The sequence below is a fragment of the Quercus suber genome, unplaced genomic scaffold (assembly GCF_002906115.3).
Source record: "Quercus suber isolate HL8 unplaced genomic scaffold, Cork oak 2.0 scaffold_19, whole genome shotgun sequence".
Classification (NCBI taxonomy): domain Eukaryota; kingdom Viridiplantae; phylum Streptophyta; class Magnoliopsida; order Fagales; family Fagaceae; genus Quercus; species Quercus suber.
The window spans coordinates 1034950-1048452 of record NW_027069484.1 but is presented as its reverse complement, the minus strand read 5'-3'; the positions used below and the strand labels follow the sequence as shown (position 1 = coordinate 1048452).

General features: G+C 34.0%; 1 protein-coding gene across 1 annotated transcript; it reads right to left on the bottom strand.

Annotated features, from left to right (window-relative positions):
• Nucleotides 1-8181: 8181 nt before the first annotated feature.
• Nucleotides 8182-9073, bottom strand: LOC136062830 (protein CLAVATA 3). Its single transcript, XM_065762413.1, has 3 exons — nucleotides 8898-9073; nucleotides 8688-8758; nucleotides 8182-8578 (listed from the first exon to the last, which is right to left on the bottom strand). Exons 1-3 carry the CDS (start codon nucleotides 8983-8985, stop codon nucleotides 8402-8404), a joined length of 336 nt encoding a protein of 111 aa, XP_065618485.1. The 5' UTR covers nucleotides 8986-9073; the 3' UTR covers nucleotides 8182-8401.
• Nucleotides 9074-13503: the final 4430 nt, after the last annotated feature.

Genomic DNA, 13503 nt, shown 5'->3' with positions numbered 1-13503 from the left:
CTCATCCTTCTTTCGTTTGCCTATTACGCTCTTGGCAGCCAAGACATCTTCCTCATTCACATACTTCTGGGTTTTGAACAACAAATCTGTCATTGGCATTGGTGTAGTTTTTCCTAGAGATAAAATGTATTTGGGTTAACCAGCCCTGCCTGAAAAGTCGTCATTATAACTTGATTGTCACCCTTGTCAATTTCTATCACCACTTCGTTAAAATGCCTCACATACTCCTTTAGAGTTTCTCCTTCTTGTTGCTTTATGGTCAACATGTAGTGAGCCTTTTGTGTCACTGGCCTCCAATGAAGTGACAAACAAAGGAGTCATTTAACTGCTCAAAGTTATCAATTGAGGCCGTTGGTAACTTGCTGAACCATTCTCAAGCAGCCTCCCTGAGGGTGGCTGGGAAGGATCTGCATTTCACCTCGTCTGGTGTTTCTTAAAGGTCTAGGATTGTTTTGAATGCACCAACATGATCAAGAGGATCTTTCATGCCATCATAACCTCCAGTTGTGGAAGTTTAAACTTGAGGGGAAGAGGGCACTCGAGTACCTTGGTAGTGAAAGGTGAGTTTGTCCTCTTAAGCATGCCACCTTGGTTTATGGCAGTTTTCATAGCACTTTTGACCTCATCCAGCTCTGTTCTCATGGCTTCCACCATCTGATCCTTATCGGGCGTGGTTTGCCTGGTTCGTTCAAAGGTGGCTTTACTGTTGCTTAGGTTGTGGTCTTTGTCATTGTTCCAATCACATCGCACCAGAGAAAGCGTTGCTGTTCTGAGGATGTCCTCAGTTCTCAGGACATCCTTGTTGTTTGAATTCTACGTTTTTCTTCATCAACTCTTGGCCATCGGATGTCCGAGCTCGGATCTGCTCAGCCACGACAATTGAATCCATAGGAGGTGATGAAGTGAGAGTGTCCATGTGTCTCGAGTAACTTTGCCGATATAGATACGATGACTTGCCAGAAAGAATTGCAACTCAATCGTTTCCCATAGATGGTGCCAAACTGATGAAGCAGAAAACTGCCGTTAGTCAGCATGCTCCTCATCATTGGTATGGATGACTGTCAGTACCTATTTCAAAGAAACAATGTAAGAGGGCACTTAGGGTCTCGAGGAGCCTTCGATTTTTAAGTCAATTTATCTACTTGAAAAACATAATAAAGTAAGAGATAGTCTAAGTATAGTGCATAAGTGTATGCGTTCATCCCTGCTCACCTATTGTTGTTTGCCTTATATAGCATGTCTGTGAATAAATGCTCAAGGCATTTATTGTGCCAGATGTTGGAGGCTTTGAATAGTTTGTTGAATGCCATTATATCCTTGTTTAAAGTTTTGTAACGGTTTTACAATGGTCAGCTTAGCTATCTGAGGCTATCTGCTAAAGCCCGTAATGTCCAAAACCTTGTTAAGGAAAGAATTTAGAACAGGATCATTAATGTGTGTAACAATTACTGATGACCCATTTTACTGACGGTCTACAATCTCACAGTCAACCAAATTAACTAAAGGTTTGCTAATTAAATGTGGCTCTTCACAAGTTAAAACTAAGTTTGGTTGATCTATACAAGTTAAACCGAGCTTAACCAAGCTTTGGTTGAAAATTCAACCATCTTATTGAAATAAATATTAACAAGCATGAAATTCTCTTTCAATTTCACTATTTACTAGCAAGAAACAAGCTTAAATTGAGATATCACGAAAATATGAAATTAGCCATTTTGTGGTTCTTTTATGGAAAAGCTACTTAATTTTCTTTGAAAAAAAATGTTAGATTTTTATTAAAAACGTTTTATAATTTTCTTAGAAAAAGAGCCCATATGCCATATGTTCTATAATTTTAATAAACAAGTATGCACGTGACATTCTTTCAGAATCTAGCCAATCTTTCTTAACTATTTAATTCCAAGTTTTATTTATGGGCAAGGGTATACTATTAAAACTTCATTTTTATAATCTATATTTTAATTGATAGATAAAATTCTACTCTAACCTAATCTAAGTGTATATATGTATGAAACTTCTTTCTAGAGATTTAAACCCTACTTTTGCCTATCACACCTCAAAAATGTGTGGCAAAATCTTGAATTGCCACGTGACTTCAGTGAGACTTGACAATTTCTCATCACTTTGCATGGGTGAGAGTTTGTCAAGTCTCATTGAAGCCACGTGGCAATTCAAGATCTTGCTACAAGCCATGATCATGTTATGCCACATGTTAGCATATATAAATGCATGTGTCAAAGTAGAGTTGAGTATTAAAAATTTAGAGTTGTTGATTTAATTTTTATTTTGAATACAAGTTAAGCTCGATTAGATTATATATTAAAGTTTGGTTTATTTTCTTATCAAATAAAAGTGAGTTTATTAATGGGTTATTAGATAGTCTAGATTAACTTCTTCTTTATTTATTTCTAGTAAATACTAATGCTAAAACTTTGTACCCCTCTCACAAATATAGGGTAATAATTAAATTATATTACTTAAGTTAATTAGGTAGAATTATTTTAATAAATAATAGGAACCAATAAAATCTTTATAAAAAAAAAAGGACACAATCACAAATAAATGAAAAATCAATAAAGATTTACGTAATTCAACAATGTTTAAACACTTGAATGAGAACTCACAAATCAAAATATGTCTAGGTCTCTTTCTGACTATATCAAAGTCTCTTTTCCTGTGGGAGGACCATTGAGTAAAGATACCAAACTCATATAAAATTATTGTCTATTTATAATTAAAAGTTCAATATATATTCCTTCGTGGACAAGGAATATCTCTTTTTGGTGAATAAAGAATACTTTTCATAATGGACAAGAAATAAACTTACAGTTCACCAAAAAACAAAATAAAAAACAAAAACAAAATACTTAATCAATTTAAATTAAAATTTTGAGACAATTTCAAACCGTACGAGCACTACCTTAACCTTCATGTGTATTCTAGGTACGTGGACAGTTGCATATTTTGTTCTTCTCCATAATTAGCCGTTTGGATTTTCTTTTTCCTTTTTTCTTTTTTTTTTTTTTTTTGAAAAATTATAGGATCACAACTAATTTCATATGTAAAAGGAAAAGGTTCAAGGTTTTTGAGGTCGAACCGTAATGACATCATAATTAATTTAATAATTAATTAAAGCCTAAATATAGATATTAAATTTATAAAACTAGCAACATTGACAATATATCTATATATGTGAGGGAAATTTAATGATTTTCAAGCATATATTTAATAATTAAAAAAGAAAGTTAATAAAATAAAATAATAACTACGAAAACATTAAAATTTTTGATTAATTTTTTAAATAAAGTTGAATATCTTTGAAGGATTTTAATTATAATTTTTTTTTATTCCTTGTAAGAGATGGATAATTTAATTAAGTAGAATAAAATTGTGTTAAGTTGTTTTAAAAAAAAAAATTGCTAAGGGCTTGGACCACACGGTTCTTGCAATCTAACCCCGGTTTTAGGGGTTCACAGAATTAACAAAAAATTTGGTTCTTTATGCTTAAAAAACCAGTTTTCATCCCGGTTTTCACGATTCAACCTCCCGGTCCGACTCTGAAACCTTGCTACTTACATCAAAATATGATGTAGTTGACTGTAAGTGATTTAAAAATAAAAATTAAAAAAAAAAAAAGGTTGTGAATTTATGTAAAATTGACAAGCAGCCAGTTACAATCTACAACATAGGATAGTTAAAAAAAATAGGCATTGAATTTATTGAGGTCCTAAAATACTTTTTTATTTATTTATTTAAGATTGACTTCTCATACCCTACTCTAATTTTAGAAGCTTGAAGTCTTGAATAACTCAGATCCGACTCTAATCATAGTTCATCCCAACTAACCTCACTTTTCCAGATTGAGATTGCACATGATGCAATAGCTTTGAATGGCTAAGATTAAGAGTTGAAAAATAATCTTTCAATCCCAACAATTGAATAAATAAAGTGAAAAAAAAAAAAAAAAAGTTAAAAATTGAAAGTGGTAAAAAAAAAAAGGCGAAAAGCACATTTTCGTCCCTACATTTTCACACGATTTCCATTTTGGTCCCTAAATTTTTTTTTTACCGCTTTTAGTCCCTATCCTGAAAAACGCCTATTTTTTTAGTCCCTGCCGTTACATTAGAGACGGAAAATGCTGACGTGGCAAACGGATGGCACTGTTGGCTGACGTGGCCATTAAAATAATAATAAAAAATATTATTTGGTATTAAAAAAATTTAAAAATTAATTTATTAATTTTAACTAAATAAAAAAAAAATTAAAAACAGAATTAAAAACAAAAAATTACATGGATTAAGATCTAAGAGGGTCACGAACAAGAACAACAAAACCACAAATTCAAATCCAAGATCACAATTTCAGATATAAGAATACAAACTCAAATCTAAAAACACAAACTTAGAAATTAAAATCCAAAAACTAAAATCTCAAAATCACCATTTTTTCAAACCCACCAAAATCATCAATCCACAAAAAAAAAAAAATCTCAAACTCAGAAAAACCCATCTCAAGCAAGCAAACCCAGCAAACCCACCTCAAGCTTGTGCTCGAAGTGGTCAAGGCAGTACCCATATCTCTTTCTGTGAAGATCTATATAATCTCCTTGAGGCTAAAACAACAACAACAAAATTAATAAAACCAGTACACACAAAATCATCTATGAAATTAACAAAAGGAAACTGTGAAGAGAAAGAGAAGGTTGAGAAAAGTGAACCATGGGGCAAGATGAGGGAAGAGACGGCTGGGTTCAGATCGGCGGCGGTGGCGGAGTGCTTAGATCGGTTCGAGGGAGAGATTTTTGGGAGCTGATGAGTCGGGATGGGTTTGGGAGGGGAAGGAAGGCGAAGAGACGGGATAGGTTTGGGAGGGAAAGGGAGGTGAAGAGTCGACTGGGTTTGGGAGGCAAAGGGTCTTGTGGCGTGCTCAGATCGGCGGCGAGATGCGGGAAGAGACGGCTGGGTTCAGATCAGCGGCGGTGGCGGAATGCTTAGATCGGTTCGAGGGAGAGATTTTTGGGAGTTGATGAGTCGGGATGGGTTTGGGAGGGGAAGGGAGGCAAAGAGACGGGATGGGTTTGGGAGGGAAAGGGAGGTGAAGAGTCGACTGGGTTTGGGAGTTGTGGCATGCTCAGATCGGCGGCGAGATGAGGGAAGAGGCGGCGGCGTGCTCACATCGATATTTACGATGGGAGGGAGGAGAATCGGCATCCGACAGTGGGAAGAGATTTTTGGGAGCTGAAATAAGATCGACCAAGACTCATGTTTGAGGTGGTTTGCTGGGTTTGCTTGCATGAGATGGTTTTTCTGAGTTTGAGATTTTTTTGTTTGGATTGGTTCCATTATATTTTTGGATTGATCTGGTATTTTGGGGTTTTAAGGATTTGATGATTTGGCTGGGTTTGAGAAAATGATGGTTTTGAGATTTTAGTTTTTGGATTTTAATTTCTGAGTTTGTGTTTTTAGATTTGGATTTGTGTTCTTGTTGTTCTTGTTCTTGTTGTTCTTGACCCTCTTAGATCTTAATCCATGTAATTTTTTGTTTTTAATTCTGTTTTTAATTTTTTTTACTTAGTTAAAATTAATAAATTAATTTTTAAATTTTTTTAATACCAAATAATATTTTTTATTATTATTTTAATGGCCACGTCAGCCAACAGTGCCATCCGTTTGCCACGTCAGCATTTTCCGTCTCTGATGTAACGGCAGGGACTAAAAAAATAGGCGTTTTTCAGGATAGGGACTAAAAGCGGTAAAAATAAAATGTAGGGACTAAAATAGGAATCGCCTGAAAATGTAGGGACTAAAATGTGCTTTTCGCCAAAAAAAAAATGTGAGTAGGAATGGGTAATTGCAGGGACGGAACTAAGTGTAAGTTTGTGAGGGCCATGGCCCCCCAATTTTTTTTTTTTTTTTTTTTTAAATATATAGTATATATACTTACTAAAATTTTGAAGGGTTTGGCCAACAAAACTAAAGAATTGGCCCCCCTAAAAAATATTCAATGACCTTTTTTTTCGTAAAATTTACTTATACTTGCTAAAATTTTGGATCATTCGTGATTTAAAGAATTCATGATTCCATTGTAATTAAAATGTCTATTTACATTGTCAAAAAATTTCAAACTTACAAATTTTCAAAATTTTCACCATAAAGTAATATATAGATACAATTTGATAATTTTGTATCTAATGTAAGATTTTAAGAAAACTTTATGTGGCCCACTTTTAAATGATAAATGAAAACTCGTGTCTTAAGGATTTTATTTGTGAAAGACGTTATGGTAAATAACAATTTCTAAATAACTCTCAATTGGTATAATCTTTTTGGTTTATAAACACCTTGAAATTATAAGTTTTAAACTCCTTGATGAATGAAAGGAGGTATAGAACAGCTATTTATGGTTGTGCATTGTAACAAGAAGCTAAAAATAATAATAATATTTTATTAACTTCTCTCTCTTCTCTCAGTAAACAAATATTTTCTCTTCTCTTCTCTCTCTCTCTCTCTCTCTTCTTTTTTCCTCCTCATTTTTTTTTCTCTCTAGTCGTCTAGTGCCTCCCTCATCTCTGTAGGAGTTTGTTTTCTAGGTTTCCATCGACCCAATTGCTAGGTTTCCGCCAATCTTCATCTTCATCTTCATCTGTGCTGAGCTTCAGCTGATTTTCATCTTCATCTATGCTAGGTTTCCCCCGACCTAGCTTGCCGACCCACCCCTTCTGCTGACCCAGCTCGCCGACCCACGCCGTGTTTATGCTGTGTTAGTGATTTTTGATTTTGTTTGTGGTTGTTGATTTTGTTTGGTCTGGGTTGAGGAAAAAGATTGAGGGTTTTGGTTGATGGTTTTTTCTCCCCCCTGTTGTGGACTGGTGGTGGTGGTAGATGTTTGTGCTATGTTGGTGTTTTTTTTTTTTTTTTCGGTGGATGTTTTTATTATTATTCTAATGAATTATTTGTATTATTTTAATCAAATAGCTAAAAATATACATTTATTAATGTTTGGTGGGAAAAGGTAAAATAAATAAGTAACTTTTATAAATATCAAATAGTTATATTTTTAACTTCGCTCTTATAAATGCTCTAACTTGTCTGAATAATTGCATCGGAAGGGTATAATCCGAATCTCACTTTTCCTATTATCTTCTTTTTTTTTCTTTTTTTCCTTTTTCGGGATACCCTTAATCTTTCAGTTTTCAAGGATTGAGATGAGCCGAATTTATGTTTCACTTGTGTCTGGCACTAGCGTCATCACTGTCACATTCAGGGATTTGGAAGCTTGAGGTTAATTAGGACGTTATTGCAGATCGAACGCTACAATGGCACCCACAGGTGTCACAGTTTATTGATTATAATTCATTCCATAAACGGTCTGTAAGCATAAATGGTCAATTTTTACTGTCCCAGCCGAAAACAATCACATCCATCTCTCAGTGATGTTACCAGTATAATTAATTGCTTTTTTATTAGACTTTTACCGTTCAGGACCTTGAGGTTAACCAGTACTTTTTGCTAAGTTTAATTACTATTTAAAAATAGGCTAATAATGATTTCACATTGTTTAACAGTACTGTAAATACTCTTTCATTTCATGTTTAAAGCATGAACACTAATAACCTCAATATTTTTCAAAAGGATTGTTTAGTGTTACTGTGTGCCCTAAGAGTAACAGTTAAGGTAGAGTTTTCAAATGGCATTGTTACACCTGAAAAAATTTCAAGACAATAAAGCTATTTTAAGTAAGAAAGTCTAACTTTTTATAAACTTTGGCTAATTTTACTGCTTCATAATGTGGGTTGAATTTATTTTATGCACCTTAACAATTGCCCCACTTTCTCAAAAAAAAAAAAAAAAAACAATTGCCCCAAGAATGTTAGTTAATATACTCTTTTTAAAATAGGATAGAGTTAATTATACATACCAACCGCTTGCATTTTTCACCTAGATAAACCGACATGTGTGCAACAAGTTTTACTATTTAAAAAATGTCAGCATTTTATACATTGTGTAAAAGAGTGTGTTTGCATGGTTGAATTTGAAGTAATAGTAATCCTTCAAAATAAGAGGCCACACTGACAGTTTTAGTTTGCTTGAGGAGTTTACCAAAAAACAAAAAAAAAAATGTTTGCTTGAGGATCCTAATACCCAACAACATGTGTTACGCCCAAACAAGATGCATACGCAACAAAAAGCCCAATCAAAACAACAAGATATACTAGCAGAAATCATATATGGAGAGAGATAGCTTTGTGTTCTTCGATGACACAGTTAGACTAGACAAGGAAAACCTATTTCTAATTCATAGCAAATTAACAAGTACAATCAAAATGTTCTCTCCATTGAAAGCTCTGGCTCGCTAATTATTAACTAAGTACTTCAACGAGCTTTGTTGTACATGTAACATTTCAAGGACCAGTACTAGGCATTTTGGGACTGCCCCCGTTATGGTGTAATGGGTCTGGACCAGAGGGAGTATTCCTTAACTCCGAACCCACGTAGCTCCCACCTTTCATACTGGTTGCAGCTGAAACTTGCAGGCCAAGCTTCACGGTCTTTTTCTTCTCCTCCAAACCAGCAAGCATCTGTACAAAGTAACGGAGTATATAAGCAGAGAAAACTAGGAGATATATAAACCCCATTCAAGGCTTTCCAATGCCTTCAAAGCATTTTATATGCGTGTTAAAAATAGACCTTTCTGTTGTGAGTGGTCATCAAGGAAACAGATGCCTTGGAGTAAATGCACACATAACCAGTATTGCAATCTGCCAAAAACAGAAATATTGATTACTAACCAGGTACTATATAGTTAAACAACATCAATCTCATTATTGAGTACTTTTGCTCCTTTTAGTCCGTTATTAAAACAGTTAAAAAAAGTGTTAAAGAGAGAAAGAGATGGACCAGTAGAAGCAGTTTCCTCCATGAGCACAAGGAGACACAAAACCAGAAGGAGAAGTACACATGATATAAACATGGATCTTGACGCCATCTTAGGGTTTTGCAGCTGAACCTAGAATAAGCTCTAAAAGTATAATAAGTACTGTATTTTTTTTTTTTTTTTGAATAGTACTAGTAGCTAATGCAGTTTTAAGAGGAAGAGTTGCAGCCAATTTATAGAAGGAGTTGAAATTGAAATCTCCACATGCAAATGATTGCTCATGCAGCCATTTAGGAGAGAAATGATTGACATTTTGTGGGGTGATAATTATATATATGACACATCCAAACCCAACCCGATGATCCCCAACTCTGCAGTATCTAACCAAATACTATTAATTAATAAAACCCTCTGGATGACAGTGCCATCTTCAATCTAGCTAGCTAGCAGTACTGACATCCCTTACAGCCACAGCCACAGCCACAGACACATTTCTCTCTCTCTCTCTGCACGTGCCAAGAAAACCCTCTCACCTCAACTCACCTGAGACTCGTTGATCTAGAAACTGACGTCAATTTTTTGATATAACAACCACGTCAAATACCAATAATAGTAGTACGATGATTCCCAACCAAAACAAAACAAAAAAACAATAGTAGTAGTAGTACGTTGACAATTATATGTTTAATTTATGTTATATATACTTATATAGTATCTTTGGTTACAAAATTTAAACGGAACCACACTGGCTGCTACTTGATAGAAAAGTGGATTTAAATACACCAATGGCTAATAACTGCTAAATATATTGTGGATTTGGATGTGTTTTTAGAGTTTTTCATACATTGCCTTTTGAGCTACAACATCAGCGAGTTTTCATATATATATATATATATATATATGCTGCATGCCTAGCTACATATATCTAGCTGATTTTTTGTTATCTTCTGCTAGAGTTGCGAAAATGCCTTGCTCGTAGCTTCAGAGAGATTCATTTGTAAAGGCCTTTAATTTAACAGCTGCAATGCATTGCTCTCTCAGGATGAGGTATGATCTATGAGGTGGAGCACAAGGCATAGCTAGGCATAGCTGGGGATGCTGAATGATGATGGTATACACTTAATAATAATACGGCGTAATCGAGGATAAGATTTTGCATGATGACTGGTTGATGTGCTTTTTTCTTTTTCTTTTTTTGCTTCCATGATCCTTTGCTTTGCTTTTCTTGGGCTTCTCTATTAGAATTAACGCACAAGTCGTCCAGTTGCAAGAACCTCTTTTCTTTTTTTCCCATATCACAAAAAACAAATAACCACCATTAACTTATCTATTCTTTGCCAGTATAAAAGATATATTCGTCTAGTAATATCATAGGAACTATTTAAGCTTCTAAGTTTGATCCATATATTCGGTTATCAAAAAAACTTCTTATTCATGGTTTTTTCAAATAAACAAATATTTGATGGATTTTAATTTCCAAGGAGAATAAGAATTAGAGATTTAAACTAATCACCTCTTGTTTTTGAAGCGTAATTAAATGTTCTATTCCTTTTAAGGCAATCAGTTTCTTATTATTCAATACAAATCACATAATCAACTGAATATTACTCAGTACAAATCCCAAGTTATTATTGAAATATTATCTAGCCATTATATATATATATATATATATACACACATACACACACTTCTCCTCTCATTTAAAAGAAAAATAAAATTAGTATTCGTCTAAATTATTTGTAATGTAGCTTTTTAAAAAAAATCAAACTTTTGTTTAATTGAAAGAAAACCCAAAATATATACAAGGTTTCATTCAGCATACAATAATTTCTTTAGCTTGAATTTTTTTTTTTGTACGGTGCAAGTTACTATCGGAGGAAGTCTCAAAGAATTAGTTGGGGGGAGGCAGGGACGGACTTAGGATTTTAAGCTGGAGGGTCGGAGATAAGCGAAAAAAAAAATTTCAAATACGCATCCATATAGTATTAATAAACTATCAACTAAGACAAATACCCAAAAATTATTGTTTCTTAATATATTAAGATACAATCATCTACCAACAAAAACAAAAGACATAAAATACTTTTATTTCTTAATACAATCATCTATAAAAAGGAAACTTGACGCTCTTTCAAATCTTCAAAATCATATATGATTGAATCCAAACTAAATGTCGAAACTATATCTTTTTCAATGTATAACATTAGAGAGTCTGTCAAAAAATCGTTTTCTATTTTGTTTCGAAATTTAGTTTTGACAACTTTCATAGTTGAGAATCCTCGCTCTATAGTAGCAGTAGAAACTGGAAGAGTAAGCACAAGTTTCACCATTCTGGGTAATATGCATGATGCATTTAATTATAAATTTAGTATTTCTCACTTTTTTTCAATTTATAAATTTATCTAATTTAATATTATGAGTTAACAATAGGCGCAAATAAATCACTGTTATTTTCTTAAATTTGTGTGACAATTTTCTATATTATATGATTTGTTTTTGTCTTTTGTCTTTGGTCTTTGCCTTTATTTATCTCTTTGTCTTTGTCTTGTCTCCATATTTCTGACACTCACCTAATCCCACTACCAACACTATGAATTTATTCAGCTTTTTGTACTAGCAACAAAAAACTTTTCCTAACTTTACCATTTTTTTTGTCACTTGTCCCTATTATTGCCCAACTACCAGTCAACAAAGAACAAACAATCAAACACTACACTAATATATTCTCTAATCTCTACAAACTCTCTCTCTCTCTCTCTCTCTCTCTCTCTCTCTCTCTCTCTCTCTCTCTCTTTTATTGTATATTAATTATATTAATAAGTATATTAATATATAATTATCATACATGATTTTTAGTAAATTAATATGATTTATATTTTGATATGATTTGTAAATTGATAAATCTAATATTTCACGTGCATTGTACGTGAAATTTTTTATATAAATCACTTAGATTTTATTTAAAAAATATATATATATATATAATTTCTTCTCCTATAATTTCTAAGTTAATAAAAATCTTAATTTGTTTACAATCCGAATTCTTCATCTAATCTGCAAGGACCCGATTTTAACGGCCCAAGCCCAACTAATGCAAGACAGTGGGTTAGTGAGTCCAACACAATGAATTTGTAGAGAATGGGTTGAAGAGTTGGGACCTAGTGAGCATTATAACGGCTAAGTTGAGTTTATCAGATGTCCATGCAAGAATAATGGATACAAGGTTTAATTTATGTGTTGTTTGAGGGGGTTTCTCGTTCTTATAAACTGAAGAAATGAGTTACAAGTGTTATTCTTTTCACTGCAATGATCCTTTTCTCTCTTTTTTCTTCGCCCCCAGCCTATTCATTATATAGGTCCCTTCCGGTGATCTTGGCCTTACACCTGTTGCTCATCCAGACTTCCACTTAAGTGCCTGTCCCATTAGACACCATTTCTAGCCTTTTGTGAGTTGCAGTGGCCAAGGAAACACCGTTCAAAGGTTTGCTCTACATAAATGCGGCTCAAAAAGCAGTTGTAATGCATTTAATGCGGAGGTGACAGCCTTCCCTTTAGACGTTTTTGTGTCTCCTCTCTTTTCGTGGGTTCATGTGGCATACTCCTGACACCGGTGCTTTTGTAGAGGTCCCTTCTTTCAAGGGAGTACGCGTCTAGGCTGCTTCAACCATGGTCGAGGGGTCATTCCTCCTTGGACCACCATATACTTCCTCACTTCCCTACTTGGCTCTAGGCTGGGTCTTCTTATGAGTATCTGCCTTCCTCGGATGGGCTGATCTCCTCGGACTAGGCTTAAGGCCCAACACGCAAACTTGGGTCTATGTTCCTACATAATCCATCTATTCCTTTTTTTTTATACGTATAATGTATTATAAAAAAAAGTAGAAACTTTCTAATTTTTAGTTATTGCATTGCACGTGTGTGGACATCAAAATTTTATGATGTATTCACAACCGCCCGATTGTTCATGATAAAATATTTGTGATCAAATTAATCTCCAATTGATGACGTGGACTATCAACGAATGAAATCAAGCCATGTGGCAACATTAAATAAGAAATCCATATGGCGATGTCAGAAGAAAAGACCTATATGGAAAACTCTTATTAAATGGGAGACTAAATTAAATCCATAATTAGCTCTCAATAAATGCTGAGAGAAAATTCCAAATTAAATACAAATGAGTTGCCTATAAATAGGGGCTTCTCATATGAGAAAGGGGAACACTTAGAGGGAAAACACTACCGACACTCTGCCAAAATAGAGAGTCATCTCTAAAGTTCACGAGAATTCCATTGTTCATCAAGGCCTATTCCTACTTCTTCAAATCAAAGTGGGGATTTTCCTTTAACCTAGTTTGAGATCAAGCCAACGGCCCTCGCATCAAATCAAGCACATTCAATTATTCGTTCAACTTGGAGACATCAAAGCACGATTCAAGATCAAGCTTCATAGCCCCTTCGGATCGTAACGTTTCTTGGAGATCGAATCAGAGGAATTTATTGTACTCTTTCATTGTAAAGATTCATACAGAGGATTGTACTCACATATATACAAATCAAATACAAATTGATTATTTGTTACACTATTTCGTGATCGTGTGATTTATCTTTTACGAAAATTGTGTGTACA

Bases quoted from the DNA above. Each gene is read 5' to 3' on its own strand.
- LOC136062830 (XM_065762413.1), bottom strand. From the start codon at position 8,985: ATGGCGTCAAGATCCATGTTTATATCATGTGTACTTCTCCTTCTGGTT. The intron at 8,759-8,897 runs GTCCATCTCTTT...TGTTTTTGGCAG, and splicing joins GGAGGAAACTGCTTCTACTG to ATTGCAATACTGGTTATGTG. The intron at 8,579-8,687 runs GTCTATTTTTAA...TACTTTGTACAG, and splicing joins TGACCACTCACAACAGAAAG to ATGCTTGCTGGTTTGGAGGA.